Source organism: Glandiceps talaboti, chromosome 22 (genome assembly GCF_964340395.1).
Source record: "Glandiceps talaboti chromosome 22, keGlaTala1.1, whole genome shotgun sequence".
Taxonomy (NCBI): Eukaryota; Metazoa; Hemichordata; class Enteropneusta; family Spengelidae; genus Glandiceps; species Glandiceps talaboti.
The window spans coordinates 9,883,617-9,911,499 of record NC_135570.1 but is presented as its reverse complement, the minus strand read 5'-3'; the positions used below and the strand labels follow the sequence as shown (position 1 = coordinate 9,911,499).

Sequence of the window (27,883 nt, the reverse complement as noted above, 5' to 3'; positions counted from 1 at the left end):
TTAGCGCCTGTCGCAACTGCACTTGACAAATTTATTCACATACCGAACAGACAGCAATTATCTGCTAATCTTTGAAACGCAGATAATTACTCATTATTATACCTACTCTAACAATCCTACTCAACTCATCATACTTTACTGATGGTTGGACATTAAAGCTGTCAATCGAAAGACATTACAACTAATGCAGTTTTAACATGTCGCAAACCTCAAAACCAAGCTTTTGCTCCAAATTTATACTTGTCGCTACACCACCTATGGATAATATTGACCACTAACTGACCGATACAATGTAATTTTTAGTGAATGCAGCTTTGGTTACTTGATGCAAAAATTCTCCCAGTTGCAGCTGGTGCAGGTTTAAAAAGTAACTGTATATACCGAGAGCTCGCACACAGTTTTACAGAAATTTCTTTAAATGTGTAACCCTGTTCGTTGGAATTCCTCACCACTTGATGTACACAACTGTGACAGTACAGTGCAACTGGGATTATGCCCATTATAAGAAGCACTTGTCATTCTTATATCATTATATATATCTTTGTAATTTTTTTGTCTCTCACGTTGAGGTGTATTCTCGGTCTTTATTTTGTACGCCTCAATGTGTTTTGCTACTAACCTTTGCTATTCTTTTTGATGTTAGTAATTTAATTTAGAATGGTAAGAAGATTGTTTTTGGGGCTCAAATCATTTTCGAATCAGAATAAAGTGAATATAAGTAGATATTGACCATATAATAGGCAGTGAGACAACGCTTCTAACAGTTGCAAGCAGTGCAGCCTTAGGACGTGCATAGTTCGAGAATCACATAAACCGTACCGTAACCAACGCAACGGTCAACAACGCTTCTAATCAGAAACCCACCTTCTTATTTTCTCTCGAATAAGTTGACAGCTATCAGCACATGTTGATGAAGGACTTGCTGGATAGATACGACAACACCATTCGTCCTGTGAGTAATTTATCACAGCCTACCAAAGTTTGGTTTAGTATTTCCCTGCTACAAATTATTGATGTGGTAAGTTGAATTATACTCTCCACTGTCATATCCCATCATATCCCCTGATATCACTGAGACAACGCTACCCCCGCCGGATGCTCCGTCGAGACCTCCAAACCCAAACTGTTGTCATATCACACACATCTCAAACAGAGACTCTTTCTAATACCAACTGTACATCACATGGATATTATAGGGGTATACGATACATGATGGCAAATATAGCTGAAACCCGATCAAAATAATTGTCTGAGTTCTAAGGGAAATGAAATCTTAATTGTAACAATTATTTATTTTGAAAATCATAGAAAGTTTTGAGCTAAAACTGTAGCAACATCTACCGGTTCAGTGTGTAGTGTTTTCCAAATATTGCGGCTAAGAAAAGTATGTAAGTAAACCCTTTCACCAAAAAACCCCCTCCCGAGGAGCTCTACGAATACACTAAGAAACACAACTTTAATTAATATTCTCGGATGCTACCTACGGTAAGTATTGACACCCAGTATTTACTAGAGTATTAATAACATTAATACATAACTGAATCTTCTACAGAAATTCACTCTTGAATTATGATAGTATATCAACGGCTTATAATTTTAAACAAATGCGGTTATTAGTTAAAACTCGCCAGACGTCTGTTGAACGAACGAACGAACGAACGAACGAACGAACGAACGAACGAACGAACGAACGAACGAACAACAACAACAACAACAACAACAACAACAACAACATTAGCTGGGACAAGATACTATATCATAAAACAACGATAACTCAACTCAGAACATTTTATTGTATTTCAGGAAATGAAAGAAGAACAAATAACGACGAATGTATGCATAAAATACGTAAGTAAACATGACAAAATATCATTCACGAGTATGTGTGCTGAAAACATTATACGATGATAGATAGATACAATAAGTAGCCCCTCCCTAGTTGCTCTCTCATAAACGCAATCGTAGCACCACCACCACCCCACCCCCTTTACTCTTATATCAAATGAACAGTATACCGGAAGCTAGACATTGGACAGACAGACAGACGGAAGTGAGCAGGGCCCTCCCCAGGTACAATTTCTTAGAAACACATCCTTTTCTTTGCAGACATGGCATGATGAGTTTCTAATTTGGAATGTAACAGAGTATGGTAACATCGACTACACATACATCCCAATATCAGAATTATGGATTCCGGACATCACTCTGTATAACAAGTAAGGCTGCATTTTCATTTTCATATTGTTTGTTCATATTTTTGACAATTTTGAAAGAGTCAATTATACTTAGCTAGTAAGAAAGATTGAACTGTTCCTAATAAATCTTTAGTGTATTATTTTCAAAATGACCAAAATATAGTTTAAAAATGTTACAGTTACTGAAATTCTGGAACGCTTTTCAGTAATTTCTTTTTTGTTTCTTTTATTTATGATATGACATATTGTATATTGAGGAGGTGAATAATCATGACAAGGCTAGGGGGTCAGTAAGACTGGTTGTCAGGTGTCGTGAAAATAGGCAAAAATAACGTGACAATTCAATCCTTTTTTTTTTTACATTTTGTAAATAATTTCTGAATAAAGGCAAGTGTTTTGATCATATCATGAGATGCGCATGCCCATTATTACGTCATCACCAACGGCCAGTAACAAGTGGCGAATGTTTCAAAAACCAAACGACACCCGAAACAAATCAAAACTGTAACCAATTGTTAAAGGGGTACAAGCTGAGTTCATACGTATTGCGGCTTGCATATTTAAAAGGTACTCGCATTATTGTATCTACTGAAGCATATATAACAACCACTTGCAATTGACTGAACTCAAACCTGGTATCAAGATATAACCCGTAAACGGTCTGATGACGTAATTTATCATATGTATAAAAAATGTTAAAGAAAACCCTACTATAAAATTAACTAACAATGCCAGAAGACAATTGCAATATTGTCATAGAAGGCATACATTGACATTAACATTACTAGAATAGTTTTTCATGTAAGAATTTCACTTGTCAAGCCTACAAATTCAGCTTGTGCCATTTGAAATTTGAAATACGTATAGAATTGTCAATGTTCGTCTATATTTGGTCATAACTTTGAATCAGTGGTCTACTAGAAAGTCGAGAACATATTGTTATATTTTATAATGAGCACGATTGAAAACTAAGTATCATTTTTTCTTTGTTCATCAGTATTAGAGACTATCACAATGACGACGTTTATGCGCATGTCTCATTCAACGGTACTGTGACGTATAGGGTAAATGACGTCACAAGAACCAGTTGCAAGTTGGAATTGTTGTATTTTCCTATCGATCGTCAGCAATGCAGTCTGAAATTTGGATCATGGTCGTACAGTTCCAAGTACATCACCACTATTCCTGGATTTAATGCAAACGATACATCATCCTATGTCAGTAACGGGGAATGGACATTACTCGGGCTTGGAGTTGAACATGGCATCGAATTCAACGCCAGATTTGAGGAACCTTTTAGTTACATTGAATTCACCATCGCCATCCAGCGACTTCCATTATTCTACGTGTTTAACCTTATGATTCCTAGTGCCTTGCTGTCGACCATGATGTTGCTAGCATTCTGCCTTCCACCGGAGTCAGGGGAGAAGATGGCATTGTCTATTTCCAACTTACTAGGAATGTTAATATTCCAACAACTAGTTATGCAAGCCCTTCCACCGTCTTATGATAACTTTCCTTACCTGGGTAAGGACTATTAACATGTGTAATTACTAGAATTGCTTACAATGAATATTTCCTGCAAGGTGTCATGAAGTATGGTTTTAAATCCTGCTTCAAGCATTAATATCTATCTCGATCGATCGATCGATCAATCAATCAATCAATCAATCAATCAATCGATCAATCGATCAATCAATCAATCAATCAATCAATCAATCAATCAATCAATCAATCAATCAATCAATCAATCAATCAATCAATCGATCGATCGATCGATCGATCGATCGATCGATCGATCAGTCAGTCAGTCAGTCAGTCAGTCAGTCAGTCAGTCAGTCAGTCAGTCAGTCAGTCAGTCAGTCAGTCAGTCAGTCAGTCAGTCAGTCAGTCAGTCAGTCCGTCCGTCCGTCCGTCCGTCCGTCCTTCCATCCATCCATCCATCCATCCATCCATCCATCCATCTATCCATCCATCCATCCTTCCATCTATCTATCTATCTATCTATCTATCTATCTATCTATCTATCTATCTATCTATCTATCTATCTATCTATCTATCTATCTATCTATCCATCCATTACTCTTGTTTTACAAGAAATCGCACGAATAGCAACAAAAATATAAACAAATACAGTATCTCCACATGCAGACAGACCAAACCAAACAAATAAAAAACATTTTAAACTAGGAACTGACATAATTATTGTTATCAAGATATGTACGAGTATATTTAACGACTATTTAATCTCAAAAGAAACTGAAAATACCAGACAAATAATCAATTTTCATTTTTAAACCAATAACATTGCAATTCGTAACCATCTTGTTACAAAAACTTGCAACTAATTTTTTTTTCCAACTTACAGTGTATCACTTTGGTTTGATGATCGCCCTCACATCAAGTACCTGTGTCATGACGGTATGGGTTCTCTCTCTATTCCACCGCGAGACTCACCCGAAAGAAGTGCCGGATTGGGCCCGTCGACTGGTCTTTGGGTTCATGCAACCATGTCTGGGTATGGGAAAAGGCAGTTATTATCGTTCTTGTCTTGAGAAGAATGGAGAAAATCCGTTTGATTTTGTACCCAAATGTCAGGAAATCTCCGAAAATGAGAATGAATCTCATCCTAACTCCTCTAACGTTTGCTTCAAAGTTGATAAACCCATGAAAGGACAAAAGCTATATCGTGATACGAATATAAGTATATTTACCGCGAAAAACATCGAGAGTTTGTTAGGTCACGCTAAGGACTTGTCTACTCGAGCATGGGAGAACGAATACCGAAAAGCAGTACTTGGGGAATGGAAAGAACTAGCTCGAGTGATCGATAGATTGTTGCTGGTTGTTTTCGGTACGTTACTGGCATCAGCATTTGTTGTCTGTGCCGTGCTCATCTTTGGTTAGTCATGTCCTGCTATATAAACGGAGGAGAACAGATTCCAAACTTATCGTAGGCGACCACATCAGTGGATCTAGAATACAAAATCGACAGTACCCATGCCACCGACTTCAACTGTACAATTTGATACGTAGAAAGCGACATTCATAGTACAGGGCCGTGTTGGTTTCATGTTATTCTGTACCCATAGTGCTCTAGCTCGCGTCAATGACCATATTCTCGCGAACTCAAGTAACTATTTTGAATGACCCTTCCACCAAGCGGTATTACACTAAAATGGGGAGGGGGGGGGGGGTGATTGGTATGTTGCGTAGACCATACAATCCTGATCTTGCTTGTAATTTAAGAAAAATCGAGGGAAATAACCAAAATTCTACATATTTTGAGTTATAATTCCGAGTACCGCAGAATCAATGACATAGACGTGAATTGTTGTGACGTAGAATACAGTGTGAGAGTAATAATTCCAGATTTTCTGTTCAAACACGCACAACTTGGCTTTCGTGTGGTATATAAAAATTGAGCGACTGATGATTGTCAGATCAAACTTGTATCAAATCACAAATTCACAAAGCAAGCACAAACATTTGATATGGCATTGATTAATTGTGTTTGATAATCATTGTCTCTGCTTGGAGTGTGGGAAAGCACAGACAGTTCTGGTGAATAATTCATATTCACTTATTACTATTTCGGTGATTATTTAAAGCTGACTTTAAACTCATTAAATGTTCAATTTAGATATGGCTGTTTTCCAAAGTACGTTTCTAGATCACATCCGTCTATATATCTAAAAGAAATTTGAAAAAAAATATCGTATTGGTTAATTTTGAACTTATGACAAGTCTGTCTGGTGGTTTTACTATACTGTCAATGGCTTCTGAATTTGAGTGTCTTCTCCCGGGTTGTACATTTTTGCGAGAGTATATCTATCCTAATAGACATAATATATCTACAGAACACTGCTAATTGGCGATAGATTCTTTCAGTAGTCGATATTATCCATCAGCAGGTGGAAATTGTGATCGCCGTTGAGGGCGCTGATTTTGGATGGGGACCCAAAAGATTTTATTTGTCATGTATATAGTTACAAAAAATACGTTTACCCACATGTGATGTAATGCTTTTCACAGTGTACGACTTAACGAGTAAGTTATTTTACCTAACATTTTTTTAAATTCCATTTTCAGCTAATGTACATAGCTTTTAAGACATATACTACTTTACGGACCGTGCCCTTTCAGCACGATTTAGATATACAGGCTGGTTTATTATTTAAAACATAGATAACAAATGGCGTCATGCATATGGTTGTCAAATTTGAATATTTAATGATATTGACATGGTCTTTTGCGGCTTATCACCGTCGCAATAGATCACTTGTTGCCATCAAAACAAACCCATCCTCTCGACAGTTTCTTAGCAACGGATTCTACGATTAGCGCCGCTATGTATATATATATTTCGAGCAGTTGCAAAATCATTTCCAGAAGAGTATGTGATATGAGAAATGTGGGCCATGCAGTTGAATGGTATGATTTTGATGATAGTGGCCTTGATGGTACTTGGTCATAGCAGCCACATACTATCGCAAGGTAATTATAACTATTTTCTTTCAAGTTTAAAATTTGAAATGGTGACTTCAAGTAATTTCACGAGAACATTATTTTTTCAGAATACATCCTTCTAGCAATCAATTTGCTTACAGCTATAACAGGCAGTGTTCCCCCAGAAGACTATAATTACTATTTACGTTTACTATGGGTAGATAGCAACACTTTACAGCTGAACATAGCATGACTGTAATTTAGGGAAAACTAAAACGCTGAACTTTGATTAAATTTGAAAGCTGAATTAATTAAACAAAACTCTCTCTTCAATCACAATCCTGACTTGTTCAACAATAAAGGTGTTCTTATCTAGCGTAAAATCTCAACTGACCCAATGTCAAATGATCGATGTTGATAGTTAGGCCTCAGGCCCCCACCCAACCCCCCTTCTAACTAAAATGGCCAACACTGAAAATTGTGTCATATCGCATAATCAATTTCAAATCAGTATGTGGTAGTATGTAGTGCTATGAATACAAAGGCAGTATGTAGTAGTATGTAGTGCTATGAATATAAAGCCAGTATGTAGTAGTATGTAGTGCTATGAATACAAAGCCAGTATGTAGTAGTATGTAGTGCTATGAATACAAAGCCACGGCAGTATGTAGTAGTATGTATAGTGCTATGAATACAAAGCCAGTATGTAGTAGTATGTAGTGCTATGAATACAAAGCCAGTATGTAGTAGTATGTAGTAGTATGAATACAAAGCCAGTATAAAGTGAGGAAAACAGCTCGTTCATTGATATTTTACTGTGTTTTAGTGCCATGCATTTACTATGGTGAAAATTCTCCCTTTGACGGAGTATTTGTATCTGGGACTACAAAACAGATCCATTAAAAGTAAAATTGTTTTTGTAGGATGAAAACGAAAATGGTTCAACGACCTAAAGTAAACGAATTTAGTTTTTTATCCTACATTGAACTATTGATCTTGCCAGTCATATCACTTTACCTATTGATATTATATTGCTTACAGCATACACCTTTCAACACAAACTGATGGACGACCTACTGATAAATTATAACAAAAAAGTTCGTCCAGTGCACGATACAATCACCAGTAACCTTGTAACATTTGGGCTGTCGTTGCTTCAAATAATTGACCTGGTGAGTTCAAGTTCAAATTTATAATCTCATGAACTTCAATGGATGAGTCAATGTGTATATCCAAGTTCAATCATTAAAACAAGAGCCATGTTTTCGATTTTTACATGACAGAATATGCACACAACAATCCTACATCAATCAGCATGAAGGTACAGTATATCAATGTTGTAAAAGGCAAATGCATCGATCACATGCTTGATTCCATTTCTCTATGCCACGAATCAAGAACAATGGAACTGGCTAAAATGTGCTACTAAGCCATGAGAACTAGCTCCCCACAGTTAATTAGGAAACATCCCTCAAATATGACTGTCATTATAAAGGTGTGGAAACTTGTTACATATATGCACCCACACAATGTCATAATGTCTTCGGTGTTCTCGAAAATATGAATACAACCGTGTGTCTTAAAATTTATCATAGGAGATGAAGGAGCAACAGATAACAATTAACACGTGGTCTAAATATGTAAGTATTTAAGAATAATTAAATGTTCTGCAATTGAATTAGTTTTCTGGCGTATATGTATGTGTACGTGTACATGTATGTGTATATGTGTGTGTCTGTCTGTCTGTCTGTCTGTCTGTCTGTCTGTCTGCCTATCTGTCTGTCTGTGTCTCTCCCTCCCTTCTCCCCTCTCTCTCCTCTCCCTCTGTCTGTCTGTCTGTCTGCCTGTCTGTCTGTCTGTCTGTCTGTCTGTCTGTCTGTCTGTCTGTCTGTCTGTCTGTCTGTCTGTCTGTCTGTCTGTCTGTCTGTCTGTCTGTCTGTCTGTCTGTCTGTCTGTCTGTCTGTCTGTCTGTCTGTCTGTCTGTCTGTCTGTCTGTCTGTCTCTCTCTCTCTCTCTCTCTCTCTCTCTCTCTCTCTCTCTCTCTCTCTCTCTCTCTCTCTCTCTCTCTCTCTCTCTCTCTCTCTCTCTCTCTCTATGACTGTTGTGATTTCCAAAAGCGAAACCCCTTTACTGAACAAAGTCGCTCCAGACTTAAGATGACAATCTATATATGAACTGAAGATTTAGTTAAATTGTCAGCGGACAATCTAACACGAAAGATGAATTCAAAATACTGATGATGTGTATACAGTGTATATAATGTTGGTTATGAGTTGTGAAACCAGCACATATAGTGTTTTCCTGATGTACCAAAGTCATCCTTGATGTGTTCAAAACCATCACCAAATATAACACTGTTACTATAGTTACAAAATTGTCGTCACACTTATGTTAACGCGATTGTCATTGCCATTGGTACTTTTAATTCCAACTGTAAAGTAACAGTGTTTTACACAATTTTGTTCAACTCATTAAGATACATGTATGTAGACCACCATTACTTCTAGATTATGAGTATAGTTCGTTTTGTTGTAGACTTGGCGGGATGAATTCCTGCAGTGGAATGTCTCTGATTATGGTAACATTGAGTACACATACATTCCTATATCTAAATTATGGATTCCAGATATTACTCTTTACAATGAGTAAGTATTTCTACTATCCATGAAACCAAAGTTAGTCTCAGTTACCAGACTCTTGCCGTTGAGGGCTTCTCCCCCAGCAGATTAAGCCTTCAACGCCAAGAGTCTGGGTAGCCGAGACTATGTTCGAGCAGTGTAGGGTTTATGGTTTGAGTAAACCTCGAACCGTAGTAGAAACCTTTCACATATGTAGTCTGTAAGGTATGCCGTCAACGGTCAACGCCTTTCAGAGCAGGCCGGTGAGGGCGGAACAACATGACGTATCTTATAGTCTACCTTTCATGTGATCTTAGAGTAAAACCAGCCATACCACATTTGTTAGTAATGTGTCTCTATTATCAATTTATTGAGATCTGTAACGTGTAGTCCTGGGGGGAAGGGGCTACTATGGTAACTGTATGAGGGCGTATTATTTGTATGTATATACGGTAGTACACTTTTGAACTGATTGAATGAATTTCGTGTAGGGTCAATGAATGAATAAATACTCGTTGGTAACCGTGAGAGTTGTGTACAAAATACGCACTAAAAGTTACATAAATAGTAGTATAGTACATGTACTAATATAATAATGAAAATAACATTATTTGGTCACCTTGTGACGTGATCATAAACAGCGCCATCTATCATGAGTGAACAAGACGAACTGTTTGCAGTCGAAAGTTCTCAAAATTATGTTGTGTGTACTGGTTAAAATTTTAGTACTCAAATAATTGTAATTATAAATTTATAATAATGATATAAATTATATATAACATAACTTAAAGTTCTTTTACCTACGTTTCTCTACACCAAAAGACCTAAAAGTTACAGACTGTATCCTTTTAAAGTGATTGACGTGCTCTAAGATTTTTTTTTTCAGCCTATAAGCTTAAATCAAAGATTTTACACCTGTACGCAAACCCTACATATTGAGTTTGTTTCTCTGTGTTCTATTTTTAGCGTCAACAACTACGATAGAGAGGATGTGTATGCATATGTAGCGTCTAATGGCACCGTCACGTTTAGAATGAATTTAGTCACCAAAACGAGTTGCAAACTGGATTTACTGTTTTTCCCCTTTGATCACCAACACTGTCCTCTGACTTTCGGATCATGGTCCTACAATGCACAACACATCAGCCTTATCCCAGGAATCAATGCCAATGATACGTCATTGTATGTTGATAACGGTGAATGGACTTTTTTAGGACTTCAAGTAGAACACGGTATTACAAAATACCAACGATTCGAAGAGCCGTACAGTCACGTGACGTTCACGATAAGTATAGAACGGATTCCGTACTTTTATGTGTTTAATCTCATAGTCCCTAACTTGGTTCTCTCTATGTTGATGCTATTGGCTTTCTGTCTCCCGCCAGAGTCTGGTGAAAAGGTGACAATCTGCATTACTAACTTATTGGCTTTGGTGGTGTTCCAGCAACTTGTAATGCAATTAATGCCGCCATCATCAGACACTATACCGTACTTAGGTAAAGTATTACAGCTGACAGAGCTGACAGAAACTTTAAAAGGGAGTTATTTACTTTCTAACAAGTTGAATAACATTTTTGAACGAACCTGCTGAGTTGCAACACTAGTCGAAGATTGAAGCCGTTTTGCTAACATTTACAGTATTGCTGATTTGCATACAAACTTCGATTTTATATTTTGATCCTCTCGTATATTGCAAATTTAAATCAGAAAAGTAGAGAAGTGCTTATATCTGCATACACTCACCGACAGCGAGATTGACTTTATCACGTTCGTCGTCAAAATTCGTCTATATATTGCAACGAATGTAGATTTAACCGTTACTGTAAATTATCACATGGAGAAAACTAGTACTGTTTATAGATATTGTAAAATAAAATAAAACGAGACATGTATTGGTTTACCCAGACTAGGTCTTTTCAGAGCAATAGAAGAAATGCAAATGAAAAACAAATTATACTAGAATCAATTCATATATGTCAAAGCATCCGTTTTCTTGACCTCCCCAATGACAGCATGCATAGCGCTCCCAAACATTCGCCATCATGTTCTATTGTATTGATTCCATGTCAATTAACCTTTCCGTTTGCGTCTGTAAATATGCCATGTAGGCCTATACAGTGGGGATCTATCTTCTCAAAAATAAAGTGATATTCGGTACTCCTAATACCTCACATGTTAAACCTGCACTGGCTTTAACGAGGACATTCTTTTTTTCATCAAATAGTCAGATAAATATTCACTAAAAATTGGTCAATTACTTATAAAGAGACATTGTATCTGTTAGTCAGTGGTCAATATTATCTGTAGGTGATGTAGTGACAAGTTTAAATCTTGAGCAAAAGCTTGGTTTTGAATATGTCGCCATTTTGTAACTGTAGTATCGTTTTTTCTATTAGGCAACTACAATGTATTCACTGAAAATTGTTAAAATATCAATAGACATTGCAGATGCTAATCAGTAATCGATCTCAACCATTAGCATATCAATAACAGGTTTAAATTGTGATCGCCGTCGAGGGCGCTGGTTTTTGGGTACGGACTCAAAAATCAATTTGATTTGATTCATCATGTATACAGCTACAAAAATACCTCCACCCATAAGTGATTCAATACTGTTCATGGTGTATGGTATTATGGCGGAGTTATTTTATGTAACAAAAGTTATTCTCTGTCTCTTCTTTCGTTTTCAGCATACTATTTTGTTCTGATGATCGCCATTACGGCATGCTCCTGTGCAATGACAGTTTGGGTTTTGTCTCTCTTCCATCGCGAGATACGTCCCCAAGAAGTGCCGAACTGGGCCCGTCGACTTGTTTTCAATTGTATAAAACCATGTGTTTGTATGAATAAACAACAATGCTGTCGTTGTCGCAGATTGCAGCCAAAGAGAGATCGTAGCAACGTCCATGATGAAGATACGACCGATAACACACGTGTCGTAGAATTAAACGATCTCACAACTTCACGTCCAACCGATGGTGTGTCCTCAGTTTGTACTGGCAAAACAGCAGCAACAACAACAACAACAACAACAACAACAACAACAACAACAACAACAACCGATGACGTGGCGTCAGATCGTGTCAACAAAATTGATTCCGACAAATGTCTCAATGTACTCGAGAACAGACCATGCACCCGAGAGTTCTACGGAACTCGACCTACCCAAACACGGAGTGCGAAAAACGTCGAGAAACTGTTACATCACCTGTCTGGCTTTACAACGAGACTGCAAGACGAAGAACGACTCTCTCTAATCATCTTTGAATGGAAAATGATAGCTCGTATTATAGACAGATTGTTACTGGCTAGTTTTAGTGTGGTTTTATTTATAGTTATTGTTGTAATATTTTCCATTGAGTCCACACAGAAACCCTCAGACTAAAACTTGCTCATATTTGTACCTAATGTGAAACAATATTTACCAAGTCTGTGTTTGTAACTTTGGTATTGTACATACAATAACAAATATTTTAAATGTTTATCAGTCTTTTTGCAATTTATTGAGTTTCAAATAAGGACTTGACATGTGTTGTTTCACATTGATTTTTGAAATAGGAAGCCATGATAAAATTGTTTTATAAAAAATTCACCAAATCCCCATCCATATGGCCACTTTAATGTCTCGATCAATCTTTGTCAATAGATACTAAAGTTCGCAGTCGAAAAAAATCACGTAACAATTTTCAAATTTGTGTTTGTACGCTTCGGAACTAAATATTCTTTCAAATATAAAATCCATGCAAAATCCACCGGGGAACTTCGTGTGCTAGCCATACAAGGATAACATTAAGTGTTTACCAACTGTCATGGTTACAAATGAGGATTTATTCATTCATAGACCCTACACGAAATTCATTCGATCAGTTCCAAAGTGTACTACATAATATAAATAATACGCCCCCCATACAGTTACCATAGTAGCCCCCTCCCCTCATCCAAACCTAGAGTAAATATATTCAACAAGGATACACCAGAATGTATAATTTGTACATTTAATCGTAGTACTGTTCCTTTTTTTACTAAAATTATAATTAGGACTATAAGTTGTTGTAATTACACTCATGGAAAAAATACTAGATTGAACAATGAGACCACCAGGCTTTCATTGAGCATCGCTTAAAAAAAAGATCGACGTCGATGGTCGGACAATTCAATTTAAGTTAGTTACTATAAATATACATGTACGCTATAATGAGATCGGATAGACTTTATGCCAGACAATGATCTTGGGTGTGATGATTTTTTTAAAATGTCTAAACTCTAATGCATAAATAAATGTTTAAAAAGTCACAAAAAAGTGTAAACTTCAGACATGTATGTTTATCTTTGAAAATCAGCCATTAATGGAAACCTTCCAATTACGAAAGTACATCACATGAATTGCCAATTTGATTTTGAATACGTTGCTGTGAAACACTGGAACTCTCTCCCCATTGCATTACAGAATACACATAAACGACATACCTTCAAGACAAAACTAAGATCACATATTTTACAGAATGGACTTTTTTCTTGTCTTTTTTACTGTTTTCTGTTGTTGTTTTTTCATTACACAATTAATTGTTCACATCACTTTTGATAGTTGTACTCTGTTATTATTGCATGTATCATTCATTTATTAGTCAGGATCGTGGAATAGATTAGTCCCTAGTGGACTATATCCATGGTCATCACCAGAAACATACTATCATTTATTAGTCAGGATCATGGACTAGATTAGTCCCTAGTGGACTATATCCATGGTCCTCACCAGAAACATACTATCATTTATTAGTCAGGATCATGGACTAGATTAGTCCCTAGTAGACTATATCCATGGTCCTCACCAGAAACATACTATCTTTTATTATAAACATTTATTGTAGGTACTATATTATTATATTAAATTGTTTTATGTTATGTTCTCATTTTTCCAGAGAAATAAAGTTGAATTCATTCTCAGAATAAAATGAGATTTTTGTATGTATTATAAAACAACCATTTCCTAAATGAAAAGGTGTATCTCAAGTGTGATAATGTGGTGTTCGTAAAACTCAACATCTCGTTAATTTTTACTTTAATGTAACAGTTTTTGATGTAATTTGTTATCGATAACTTGTACATCCCGACCTTTAATAGTCAGAGCCAGGTACATTCAAGTTGAAAATTAAATTGTTGAATTAGCCAAGTAGTCTCCATGAACCGAAATTTACGAAGCGACTGTACCCTGCCTGAGTGTACTCACGTACACATCTATGCTTCATCACGAAAATTGATAGCGACGGGTGCCAGAACATACGGTGTACACATGGTAAGTGGCCGATTATATACCCGGTTGGAAATGTGACCGCCTGAATTAAACAAAATGGCCGCTACAAACGCAGTCACAGGTGACGCTTGTAAATTTCGCTATATAAATTAGTTTATTATACTTAGAATAAAATAATGTTCGGATACATTTCCCGTTTAGTGCATTTAGCATTCCTTTACATGTTCACCCGACAAATCCTGCCAAATCTCGTTTCAGGCTAAAACGTATTCGTGTCCCAGCTTTTAGGCCCAAAAAAAGGTTTTGTTTCCCGTCCTCGCGCGCGTCATTCCAAACCATGCGCATCGTACGTTTTTTTTAATTCCGTTTCCCCTTTATTGTTTCAGACGTCACTGGGGAGATGTGTACCGTGGCCGATGACGACAAACCGGTCTTCTAATTCAAGTGTCGGTCTTCTAGTTCGACAAACCGGTCTTCTAATTCAAGTGTCGGTCTTCTAGTTCAAGTGTCGGTCTTCTAGTTCAAAAAACCGGTCTTCTAATTCAAGTGTCGGTCTTCTAGTTCAAGTGGCGGTCTTCTAATTCAAGTGTCGGTCTTCTAGTTCAGGTGTCGGTCTTCTAACTCAAGTGTCGGTCTTCTAATTCAAGTGTCGGTCTTCTAGTTCAAGTGTCGGTCTTCTAATTCAAGTGTCGGTCTTCTAGTTCAAGTGTTGGTCTTCTAACTCAAGTGTCGCGTCCATCTTCTCTTTCAAAAGTTTTCTATACTATACTATACTATACTATACTATACTATACTATACTATACTATACTATACTATACTATACACTATACTCTAGCTATAATACTATACTGTACTATGATATGCTATACTATACTGAACTATACTATACTATACTATACTATACTATACTATACTATACTATACTATGCTATACTATAATATAATATAATATGCTATGCTATACTATACTATACTATACTATACTATACTATACTATACTATACACTATACTATAATAGTATACTATACTATGATATGCCTATACTATACTATACTGTACTATACTATACTATACTATATACTTTATACTATACTATATACTATATTATACAATAAATACTATATACTATACTATGCTATATACTATATACTATGCTATACTATACTATACTATGCAGTACTATACTATATACTATACTATACTATACTATACTATACTATACTATACTATATACTATACCATATAATATATACTACATACTAGATTATACAATATATTCTATGCACTGTACACTATGCTATACTATATACTATACTATATACTTTACTATATACTTTACTATACTATACTATACTATATACTATATTATGCAATATATACTATATACTATACTATGCTATATACTATATACTATACTATAGTATACTATACTATATACTCTACTATGGTTACACTATATACTATGCACTATACTATACTATACTATACTATATTATATACTATACTACACTATATAGTGTAGTATAGTATCGTATAGTATAGTACAGTACAGTACAGTACAGTACAGTACAGTACAGTACAGTACAGTACAGTACAGCAAAGCAAAGCATAGCATAGCATAGCATAGCATAGCATAGCATAGTATAGTCTAGTATAGTATAGTATAGTATAGTAAAGTGTAGTGTAGTGTAATGTAGTGTAGTGTAGTGTAGTGTAGTGTAGTGTAGTGTAGTGTAGTGCAGTGTAGTGTAGTATAGAAAACTATTGAATGAGAAGACGGACGCGACACTTGAGTTAGAAGACCGACACCTGAACTAGAAGACCGACACTTGAGTTAGAAGACCGACACCTGAACTAGAAGACCGACACTTGAGTTAGAAGACCGACACTTGAACTAGAAGACCAACACTTGAATTAGAAGACCGACACTTGAGTTAGAAGACCGACACCTGAACTAGAAGACCGACACTTGGATTAGAAGACCGTTTTTTTGAACTAGAAGACCGACACTTGAACTAGAAGACCGACACTTGAATTAGAAGACCGGTTTTTTGAACTAGAAGACCGACACTTGAATTAGAAGACCGGTTTGTCGTTATCGGCCACGGTAGATGTGAAATGTGCCACATACGGCAGCAGTTATAAAACGTGTGCCGCGCATGTGCAGTGTGACGCATTTGAAAATTCATTTGACATCCACAGGCGCAGGCAGCTGACAACGTCCTAAATGTTTTAACTGTAAAAAAATTCAGTGATTGTATTAGTATATTTAAAGGGTAATTAAAGTACTGGTAATTTGATGGTACCTCTATACATTTCGTCTGAATACGTTGGAACATAGCGTATCATGTAGACGCGTACATACATGTTATAAGGATGAACGCGTACTCTGTAATACATGTGTTGTAGAAGCTCGTGAGACAGAACGTCTAGCGGACACACAGACAGTTTATAGTATACACAACGCTATGCGAAGTAACCGAAATTTTCACGATAAGAACAACATTTTTTAGAAATTATTTCTTAAATTTCCCCTTTTCTGAGTTCATATAACACAACTGTGGCAAATATTTCTATGAATCGTACAATACAATACTTCATGACTACTTTTGCGACGTATGTGTAGAAATAGACAAGGTAGGAAAGCTTGAAATGCAGAAGTGACTAACAATATCCTTCAAACATTAAAAAGAGAAAACCCGTCAACGCAACGCTACAATTTTATATGCATAGATAAGTCTTTGTTTAATCATGCATTTTACTCATGGACAAACAGAAGCGAGGATGTCTTTTTTTGGTAGTGTTTTTCGATTACGTCCTCTCAAGCTTTCCCACCTTGTCTATATCATCATTCATGTGTACTAGTGTGATATGTGCGCTTACGTTCGAGGAGAATCGAACTCAGAGAACGCGTACGCGTTCGCTGAGATAAACATGAACACTACCCGGGAAACGCGTTGTAACTAACATGTAACTAACATGTAAAGAAGACGAAATGCATAGAGGTACATCTAAACAAGAATTCTTTAATTACCGTAAATATATATAGTATTACAATCACTGATTTTTTTTACAGTTGAAATACTTCTTACGTTGTCAGTTGCCTGTGGTAGATCAGTGAGGGGGATGTTTTATTTTTTTTATATCGCTATGCTTTTGTTCATTCAAGTGTCCGTTGGCAGAAAATCTTACGTCCATTTGGACTTGTCGATGTTGAAAGTTCCACCAAGCAGATTGTACGAAGACTTATGTAAAGCATATAAAAGTACTAAGTATTCTAAGTTCTGGGGATCGATTTATTCTACCCGAACAGTACGAACTATGCCATATTGAGGCTTTGGTGTAACGTGTATATGACGGAAATTTCCAGAGTGTCCCCCTACAAGCAAAACTGGAAGACAAAGTGGAATTTGGCAAGTACTTAAAGATCGTTTTGATCGAAGACTGTGACAAAGTATCACAGCAACCTGTTAAACATGCCTTCCAAAGACATTCAAAAGTGTGGCATAAATTTCATAATTTGGATCGCCCAAACAGACGTTTTGAACTCCACATTGCCATAATCAGGTTGTTGCAAGATCGTAACTTGCGATGGCAAAAGCAGTACCAATCCTTTAAGTTGGGAGAACAGTTTGCCAGCGTCCTTGGGGAATATTTATGGTTCGGTTGATCGATCCACCAGTTGTGTGATTCCATACTCCCCCCCCCCCCATAACAAATGGGGGAAAAAACCCGCACCACCGCATCATTTTTCAAATTACCTTAGGACGGGAAACAAAACTTTTTTTTGGCCTTAGTAGGTACAGTTGAGTAGATGATAAAGATTGGTTAAATTTTGATATGATGTATCTCTAGCTTCAAAAGACGATGATTTATGTCGTTGCTAATCTGTCTATCATATCAACATCATAACTCACGAGGATAACATATGGATGTTTCACTCGGTTTGATCAACTCGATATGAACTCAATAGCTCAAGGTATATGTATGTATGTATGTATGTATGTATGTATGTATGTATGTATGTATGCATGTATGTATGTATGTATGTATGTATGTATGTATGTATGTATGTATGTATGTATGTATGTATGTATGTATGTATGTATGTATGTATGTGTGTGTATATGTATGTATGTATGTATGTATGTATGTATGTATGTATGTATGGATGGATGGATGGATGGATGGATGGATGGGCGTGTGTGTATGTATGTATGTATGTATGTATGTATGTATGTATGTATGTATGTATGTATGTACATGTATGTATGTATGTATGTATGTATGTATGTATGTATGTATGTATGTATGTATGTATGTGTGTGTGTGTGTGTGTATGTATGTATGTATGTATGTATGTATGTATGTATGTATGTATGTATGTATGTATGTATGTATGGATGGATGGATGGATGGATGGGCGTGTGTGTGTATGTATGTATGTATGTATGTATGTATGTATGTATGTATGTATGTATGTGTGTGTGTGTGTGTATGTATGTATGTATGTATGTATGTATGTATGTATGTATGGGTGTGTGTATGTATGTGTGTATGTATGTATGTATGTATGTATGTATGTATGTATGTATGTATGTATGTATGTATGTATGTGTGTGTGTGTGTGTGTGTGTATGTATGTATGTATGTATGTATGTATGTGCGTGCGTGCGTGCGTGCGTGCGTGCGTGTGTGTGTGTGTATGTGTTTGTGTATGTCACGTGTGTACGTATATCGTATTTGATTGTCTTTAAGATGCCAGTCTCTTAAACTGACCATCCTTATATTTAAAGTGTAATAAAAATGATTCGAGACAGAAACAGTCGAAAAGTTAACACAATCTGCTCAAAACATACACAGGCCGACATAAAATGATATCTGTCTGATTTTTATGTTTTATTTTTATTTTGCTCTAACTCCTCTACAATACAACATGACGCTAATCATCCCATAATATGATGAATTGTTCAGATTTTAACTTGTTAACAGCATTATTCCCGTTGTTTTAGTTTTATGTGCATTCTTATTTTAAACCTAAAACCATTATAGTGGTCTTTATTTAAACTACCGAAAGATAAGTATCCTAACTGCAAAATCTAGAGTAAATCAAATAGTCGAGGGCGATATGGTATGTCTGTATATCATCAACACAGATATTTGTATTGAACTGGCGTAAAACAAACTAGTGCGGAAAAACAAGCAATTCCACCTGGACGATCTCTCTGTATTCGACGTGTTCCGAGCTTAAGGAATGGAGTTTGACACTAATGTACAACCCTTTGATTATTTACCTTGAGTGCTCTATTACTTCTTCGCATACAATTACGCACCACACATGTAGTAATCGAATACCCTGAAACACTTTACAAGCAACAACATTTTGTTTAAATGTCGCAGAATAGTATTAAAGGAAGTATAATTAGGGTAAGTGTTAGGGTTAGAAACATAATACCCAGAAAGTTTACCAAATTAACCCTAGCTTCGACTTTGACATGCTAATTGATATTAAGTGTATCGTAAGTGTATAACACCTGCAGTCTTCCGAGTTTTATCTTTTAGATATAAGCAATGTAAATATCGGCTTGGTGTCACGTGACATCCGGATTTCAGACAAATTATTGATGCATATTTGAGGGGTAGGGGGAAGGGAAATTCAGTACCAGACGGCCGTTAGCTTTGTTTTCGTTGGGAAATCTGGCAATTCATTAAATGCCATCAACCAATTCGGGCATCCAAAATTCCATGATTCGGAGTTGTCATTTTGTATCATTTACGCCGGATATATAAGATACTCTGCCGTGGGAATAAATTACTCTCAAATCGTCTTCTTCAAATCCATCTCAAAATCGATCTCGAGAAATAGTGCGATTTTACCGTACACTCCATGATTTTAGTGATTAGGTCCCTGTCATCGTTTCTTGACCCCTAACATGAACGGATCAACCGCAAAATTCGAATCTCATTCAAAAGTGTATGTATTCAAAATTCTAACATGGCATGATTTGTCCACAGGAAGGTTTTAATACATATCTCACAAAATGGCAAGAATTAACTTTCATTCCTACTAACTTCGAATGCAAATATCCATCTATCCATCCATCCATCCATCCATCCATAAGTCTGTCCCTCTGTCTGTCTGTATGTCTGTCTGTCTGTCTGTATGCATGCATGCATGCATGCATGTATGTATGTATGTATGTATGTATGTATGTATGTATGTATGTATGTATGTATGTATGTATGTATGTATGTATGTATGTATATTGGTGAGTGTATCAGTGGCTGGGGGGGGGGGGTGTTTGACTAACCCAATGTGCCCCTGTCAGACTACATGCCAGTTATTCACATCTTATCATCAGTGTGAGCCATGGGAAACAACATCTTCGTAATTCATCATTTTCAACGATTAAGCATTTTTTTCATATCAGCTGACAACACGAAATGTTACTACACTTAGCAAAAATGGTGTATTATCATCATTTTGTTCCAGGTGTTTATCAGGGAGGAAGCAATTTATCTTAGAAATATGTCATACATTGACAAGATAATGGGAGTTTTTTTAGAAATAAAAAGGGTTGAATTCAGCATAGTTGATACATTGGACAGACCTTCACAGTTGTCAGGTAAGTAGAAGTGTCATCTTTTACAAGGCAACATGATACAGTATGGCGTTTCGGTCTAAAGTGTACATGTCCACTACATCTGTTTCTTGATTAAGGCATGAATGAGGCACTTTGTTTGTATCGAATGGTTTATTGTCAATTGATTACTAGCAATACTTCACATGTATGCCTTCCATTACTACATAACGCCAAAATGTCACTTTCTTTCTTGTTTGTTTGCTTTCAGTACAATTTCATCATCATGCGTTTCGTTATACTTGCGTTGTTCGTGGCTGCAGCCAGTGCTACTCAAATGGCCCCACTCTTCAAGGCTCAGCAAGGGGATGCTGTTCCAAACAGTTTCATGGTCAAGCTGAAGGTAAGAATTCAATTTTGTTCGACATTCATATCTACAAGCACTGACAGGTGTATACAAAATGAGCTTTGATGTAAGCTTGTTCTCTATGTGAATTGAGATACGTTCGTTAGATTTTGAATCGCTATTCACCTTTAAATTGAAAGAAACAATATTGTTATGCAACGTGTGATCATACATAAAAGATTACGCCATATTCTACAATGACACCTGTGTAGTTTAGAAACCATGGATTTTTCTGATGTATATCTGGTATTTTTCTTATTCTTTTCTCTGCATCATTGATTAATGGTCGTTAATAGACTATACTCATTTCTCATACATCTAGGCTGGTACAGATATCCAAGCCTTTAACAAGAAAATTGAGAATTCTCAAACTTTTGTGACCAAAACGTACAAAACTGTCTTCTATGGTGTTGCCGTAACCGCCTTTGGAAAGGATGTCTCAGTAGTAAGTATAAACAGAAAAATGCTTGAACCTAAAACATTAACTTTAGGAGAAAAAATTGCCTTTGCCATATCATTCCAAATGTGATCTGTCAGTATGTTGAATCTCATTCTGTAACTGAAGTCCAATATTTACATAGATAATTCACTCTAAATTCTATTTAGAATCAACACAATGTGAAAGATAGTTAGGCACGTACAAGAAGATTCAGAAATCATCACACAGACATATTTTCCCCAAAGTTTTGGTACCGAATAAACGATGCCATAGTGTTACTTTGTATCAGAATTAAGTGCAATCCTAACAACAGCTACCAGCTTCTTGACACAAATCAATAGTATCAGCAAATAATAACAGAACTTAAAATAACCACAAAGAGCACACAAATAACATGAAGTTATAGTCTGTATCATCCATTCAATATATATAGCTATTTATTGTACTTGGTGTCCAAAGTACTGATTACATGATGACCGGATATTCCACAAAATATTCACATTACAGTTGAGAACCTTTCCTGAAGTTGAATATATTGAAGAAGATATGATCATGACAGCAGACGTTGAATGGGGTTGCGATCGTCTTGACCAGACAAACCTGCCATTGGATGGCCGTATGGATATCTATGGTAGGAATACACCTCTTTATAATATCAAATTCGTACTGTCGTCCTATAAGAAAATGTTGTATACGGTTGTTATATCTCATTCAAGTCAATATTGGAAGTAATAGGACGACTAAACATCCCCTGCAGATTATTTAAAAGAGATTTACATATCAAGTTAGGCTCATTTTCAATGTAATAAGGCTTTATAAGTCAAGTTCATCGCTTTTGACAAATTTCATGCCATATATGTCACGCCAAATGCACGTGTACGTCATTTGTTCTGCGGTGTCAAATATGGAGTGGAAACTTTCAAAATTGACATTAATTTTTCCCAAGTCAAAAGACGAGTAGTGACAAAACGCTCAGGGCCCTAGTGTTTTTATTGGTGCAATGAAGAAATTAGGACTGAAAGCAGTTTACGCGTGGCGTGAATTAGCTGCTTTCCATGTCCAGAACAGTTATCACCACAGAGACAGGTGATAATAGTTAATTATTAGAGAAAACATTATGATACAAGGTACTAACATATATGCAAATTTTATCAGATTTCCTTCCTCTAATTCTGAGATTTCCAAGCATTATCTCGATTTTACTCATGCAATACTAATATTTTTTATCGTGGGGGGAAAGGGTTGCTGTTATAATACCTGGATTAAACTTTGGTTGTTTTATTGTTGTATTTACTAGTTGACTAATAGTATGCGGGGCTTATTTCAAATTACTTTCAACAAACCCAGGTTAATGTTGATCGTGCGACTTGTTAAGTTAGGGACTTAAATGTAAGTAGAAAACACAGTAAAGTTGTTTGACTAAATCGCTAATTTCTCATCCATATTACCACTTCTTTTATCATATCAAATACAGGTAAAGGTGAAGGTGCCCATGTTTTTATTGCTGACACTGGTCTGAGATACACCCATCAAGAGTTTGCCCATCGTGCATTTTTCTTATATGATTTCACCAGCGGCGGTGATGTATGTTGACTCTTTAAAACATATGTTTCCATTTGCAAATGTGTCGGTTTTTTCTCATAGTATAAATGAAATGTGCAAAATCCATACTCTCGTTTGGCCGAGCCTGAACCCGCAAACTATTTCGACATATTTATATGCATTACAATATCACACCGAATAGGAAAACCAAAATTGGTAACTCAATTTGACCCATTAAACAATTCTGACTCTATAGCTTGTATTGATCTGACCAACTTGTGAACATCAGAACGAGGATGAATTGCCATCACTTAACCTTTAAAGGCGCCTAGCAAGTGTTCAGCTCTTCACGAATTCTAAGTTTTGACTGACATGCTTTTAATACGATTTTATATCACTCGACTTGCTTTGTAAGTCTTGTGTTATTGTGATGGATATTTCTCCAAAACGTATGGTATGTATCAATTTGTGTTGCAATTTACAGTTTACTTATGTATTTAATCTTAGCTCATTGAATTCTATTTTTGATGTTGTAATATTAATAGGGAGAGGATTGCCATGGACATGGTACCCACTGTGGTGGTACTGCTACTGGACGAGCTCTGAATGGTGGTGTTGGAGTTGCCAGAGGTGCCGATGTACATGCTGTTCGTGTGCTTAACTGCCAAGGGTCTGGTTTAACAAGCAATATTGTCGCTGGTTAGTATTCACATTGCTTCTCCGTTTAAAATGTTGAAAAAGAAAAAAATGAAACTAACAATATTCTAATGGTTTTCTCAAACAATCGGAGTAATCGTTTGCTTTTGATAAAACCACAACCTCTTATCGATCGCTTTTAGGTTTGGAAGCAATTAAAAATAGTGGTTTAAGACCAGGTGTATGCTCTATGTCTATTGGAGGTGGTGCCAGTAACGCATTGGACGATGGAGTGCGTGACCTCATTGCTGCTGGTGTCCCCACTGCTGTGTCTGCTGGTAACAGCAATGCCGATGCCTGCAACCAATCTCCAGCTAGAACTCCTGAGGTGAGCGTGTAAACTTTGTCTTTTTAGGAAGCTAAATAGAACTAGCTAGCTAAGTAAGTAAGTAAGTAAGTAAGTAAGTAAGTAAGTAAGTAAGTAACTAACTAAGTAACTAACTAACTAACTAACTAACTAACTAACTAACTAACTAACTAGTTTGATAATGAAGACACGGATTACACGAAGGATTAAGCGATATCTTCTATCCAACGTTTTGGCTTTACACAGATAGCCTTCTTCAGGAATAGAGCAATGTACAGGCGTGTGTTGCTAGCTAGGTAAAAGCTCGCCTCTACATTGCTATATGCCTGAAGAAGGCTTTCTGTGTAAAGCCGAAACGTTGAATAAAAGATACTACTTAATCCTATATGTTCATTATCAAACTTGCTACTACTTTCCTCAAGACTTGGCTTTTCACAGTGTGCACATCACTCTGTAGTTGGACTGATGTTAGTTCTTTATCTTAATAACTTACTAGTCTGTTTTGCATTTGTGGTTGGTTAGATTCTATGTACCATAAAAAGATAGAGAATTATAAACAGTACAAATTGTATTTGTATGTATGTATGTATGTATGTATGTATGTATGTATGTATGTATGTATGTATGTATGTATGTATGTATGAATGTATGTATGTATGTATGTATGTATGTATGTATGTATGTATGTATGTATGTATGTATGTCTGTCTGTCTGTCTGTCTGTCTGTCTGTCTGTCTGTCTGTCTGTATGTATGTATGTATGTATGTATGTATGTATGTATGTATGTGCGTGCTTGTGTGTGCTTTGTGCGTGTGTGTGTGTGTGTGTGTGTACATGTTTTGATAACTTTGGTTTTGCTTGTCTGATGAATCTTTGAAGGCTAGTCAGTATATTTGGAAACCTTTAACCTTTCACCTTTTAAGTTGAGTTTTTTTGAGATTATCCAGTTGACATGTGTACATAGGAAACTCGCTTAAATATTTTAAACGAAATGAAATCGAGGGGAAAAAAGAACACGTGTAGAATTCGAATCCGTCCCCTGAATAGTAGCCAAAGTGCTCTAACCAGCTGAGTTAACGTGATCATTGGCAGTTTAGTAAAAGCACTCATTTTTAACACAGTATAAATATCTTTGTATATACAGAAAGGTGCTAAACAATAGTACAATAACTAGTAAGTTGTATTTAAGTAGCTTCTAAGCGAAAGTTTTTGCACTACTTACAGGCCGAAACTGTCGGTTCTACTACAAGCTCTGATGCAAGATCAAGTTTCTCTAACTACGGTACATGTGTCGATGTCTTTGCTGGCGGGTCCAGCGTCTACAGTTCATACCATCTTTCAGACTCATCTTATACAACCATGAGTGGAACTTCCATGTCCTGCCCACATGTTGCTGGTAAGTAAAGTTATACCATGCATAGCGAAAAATGTAGCATTTATGCCCCTGTCGTTCTATGTCACTCTATGTCACAACAACGGGTGTCTACGTCACTGGTTCTGCTGTGTTCGAAATTTGAGTTAAAACGTTCAAAATTGATATTACTTTTCCCGACCTTTCTTTGATATTACTGGTCCAGGTATAATTATATTATTCTCTGATATTTTTCTTCATTCAGCCGGAAAATACTCATGACTTAATGGTTATCACTACTCGTCTAGCGACTCGTAGTGACAAAGACCCCTTGGGTCACTCCTATTTTCCTTGGCTGAACCAAGAAAAATATTGGGGGGAAATATCTATTTGTGCATTTTACAAAACTAATAGCGATACTTATGACAAATATATTCTGCAGTAACCCAAGGATAAAACAATCGACGAGAGGCGAAAAGATTTGTAAGACAACCAACAGAAGCTGATGATATAATAACATGTACTACTGTCTCAATCAACAGGTGTCCTCGCTGTGCATTTGGCATCTGGACAGTGTTCAACTGGAGCAGACTGCAAATCTAAGATAGCAGGCGATGCTACAAGAGGCGTAATCAGTAATCCTGGCAATGGTTCTCCAAACCTGCTCCTCTACTGTGATTAAACACGATAGCAAGGTAAAGTCATTCGTAACATCCATATCAAGTGTAAAAGTATACTGACTTCATTTCCTAATTGACCACTTTAGGAAGGCCATGTGCTAGGCTTGTAAATAAACCAATTGAAACAGTATACTTTTACACTTGATATGAATGCTATAAACGAGGGTAGTACATAGAGAAAGAGCGTTACTTCAGTTGTATACTCGTTGTATAAACGTATTCAACAAAGGCTGTACATTTTAATAACTTCTTGTTATGTTTCTCCTACAGATACATCGAAACAAATCTCAGACTTGCTGCATAGGGATGTTCTCGCTTATTATATCAAATCAATTGCTTTGTAATTTGAGAGTTTGAAATAGCAATTAAAGACATCTATTTAGCAGGTATACAATGTATTGTTTACTGTTTTATTAATTATTATATCAGAGTGAAGTTGAGGTATCAATATAATTATCACTAAAGGACGATAAGTGAAAAATACAACTCTACCTTATTTAGATGACCATAATGTGAATACAAAATACAATTTCATATCACAACAAGACACCATACCATACAACACACCATAACATCACATCACATCACATCACATCACACGACAACATACCACACCACATTTCACTAGAGACCATACTACAACATAACACACCATACCAGATCACACATCCAATATCTCACCAGAGCCCACTATACTACACGACATTCTACCTTTCCCTACATTATTCATAGTAACAACGTTAAGCCCCTCTCCCTGCCCGCCCCAGTATATGGCACAATATACAATGACACAACCATCTTTCTACTCGTAAACTCTCGTGGAAGTTAGCAATCCCTACTGTTTCTAAACGCAAAGAGGTATCATTCACATAATAACCTCAATCCTATCAGGTTCCCATATATTCAGCTGGATTGACTTGAGCACAAACTTTGCCCAGACACAACAATGAGACGCAAACCAAATTGCAGTGTTCCAGCTAGTCACTGTATAGCACGTGGCTATGCATAAACTGGAACTCATTTGCATAATTAATGATTTTCAGTAATTAGGCTATCTGTTAAGAACTGAATATAATTTGGTACATACTTCAAACAACACAAAGGGCACATGTCCTGAAAACCTTGTTGATGTAGCTTTTAGTTGTAATGAGTCATTTGCATAATTAATTAATGTTTTTCAGTAATTAGGCTATATACGAAGAGTGCAAGCTTCAAGTTCTATATAATGTCGTACACACATTCATGAAACCAGGATGCACATGTGTCGCACAGTTTATCGATGTAACAGTTAGTTTTAATGAGTTATTTGCATAATTAATGATTTTCAGTAATTAACAACACGGTTCTCCCTACTCTTCTGTGAAA

General features: G+C 36.3%; 2 protein-coding genes across 2 annotated transcripts; both read left to right on the top strand.

The window, feature by feature from the left end:
• The first annotated feature begins 904 nt into the window (after nucleotides 1-904).
• On the top strand, nucleotides 905-5,102 carry LOC144452517 (neuronal acetylcholine receptor subunit alpha-7-like). Its single transcript, XM_078143619.1, has 4 exons — nucleotides 905-1,018; nucleotides 2,107-2,216; nucleotides 3,193-3,722; nucleotides 4,564-5,102. The coding sequence occupies exons 1-4, from the start codon at nucleotides 905-907 to the stop codon at nucleotides 5,100-5,102; spliced, it is 1,293 nt and encodes a 430-aa protein (XP_077999745.1).
• Nucleotides 5,103-21,382: 16,280 nt separating this feature from the next.
• LOC144452516 (aqualysin-1-like) lies at nucleotides 21,383-26,520 on the top strand. Its single transcript, XM_078143618.1, has 8 exons — nucleotides 21,383-21,499; nucleotides 21,825-21,947; nucleotides 22,449-22,572; nucleotides 23,416-23,525; nucleotides 24,029-24,182; nucleotides 24,323-24,507; nucleotides 25,712-25,883; nucleotides 26,381-26,520. The coding sequence occupies exons 1-8, from the start codon at nucleotides 21,383-21,385 to the stop codon at nucleotides 26,518-26,520; spliced, it is 1,125 nt and encodes a 374-aa protein (XP_077999744.1).
• Nucleotides 26,521-27,883: the final 1,363 nt, after the last annotated feature.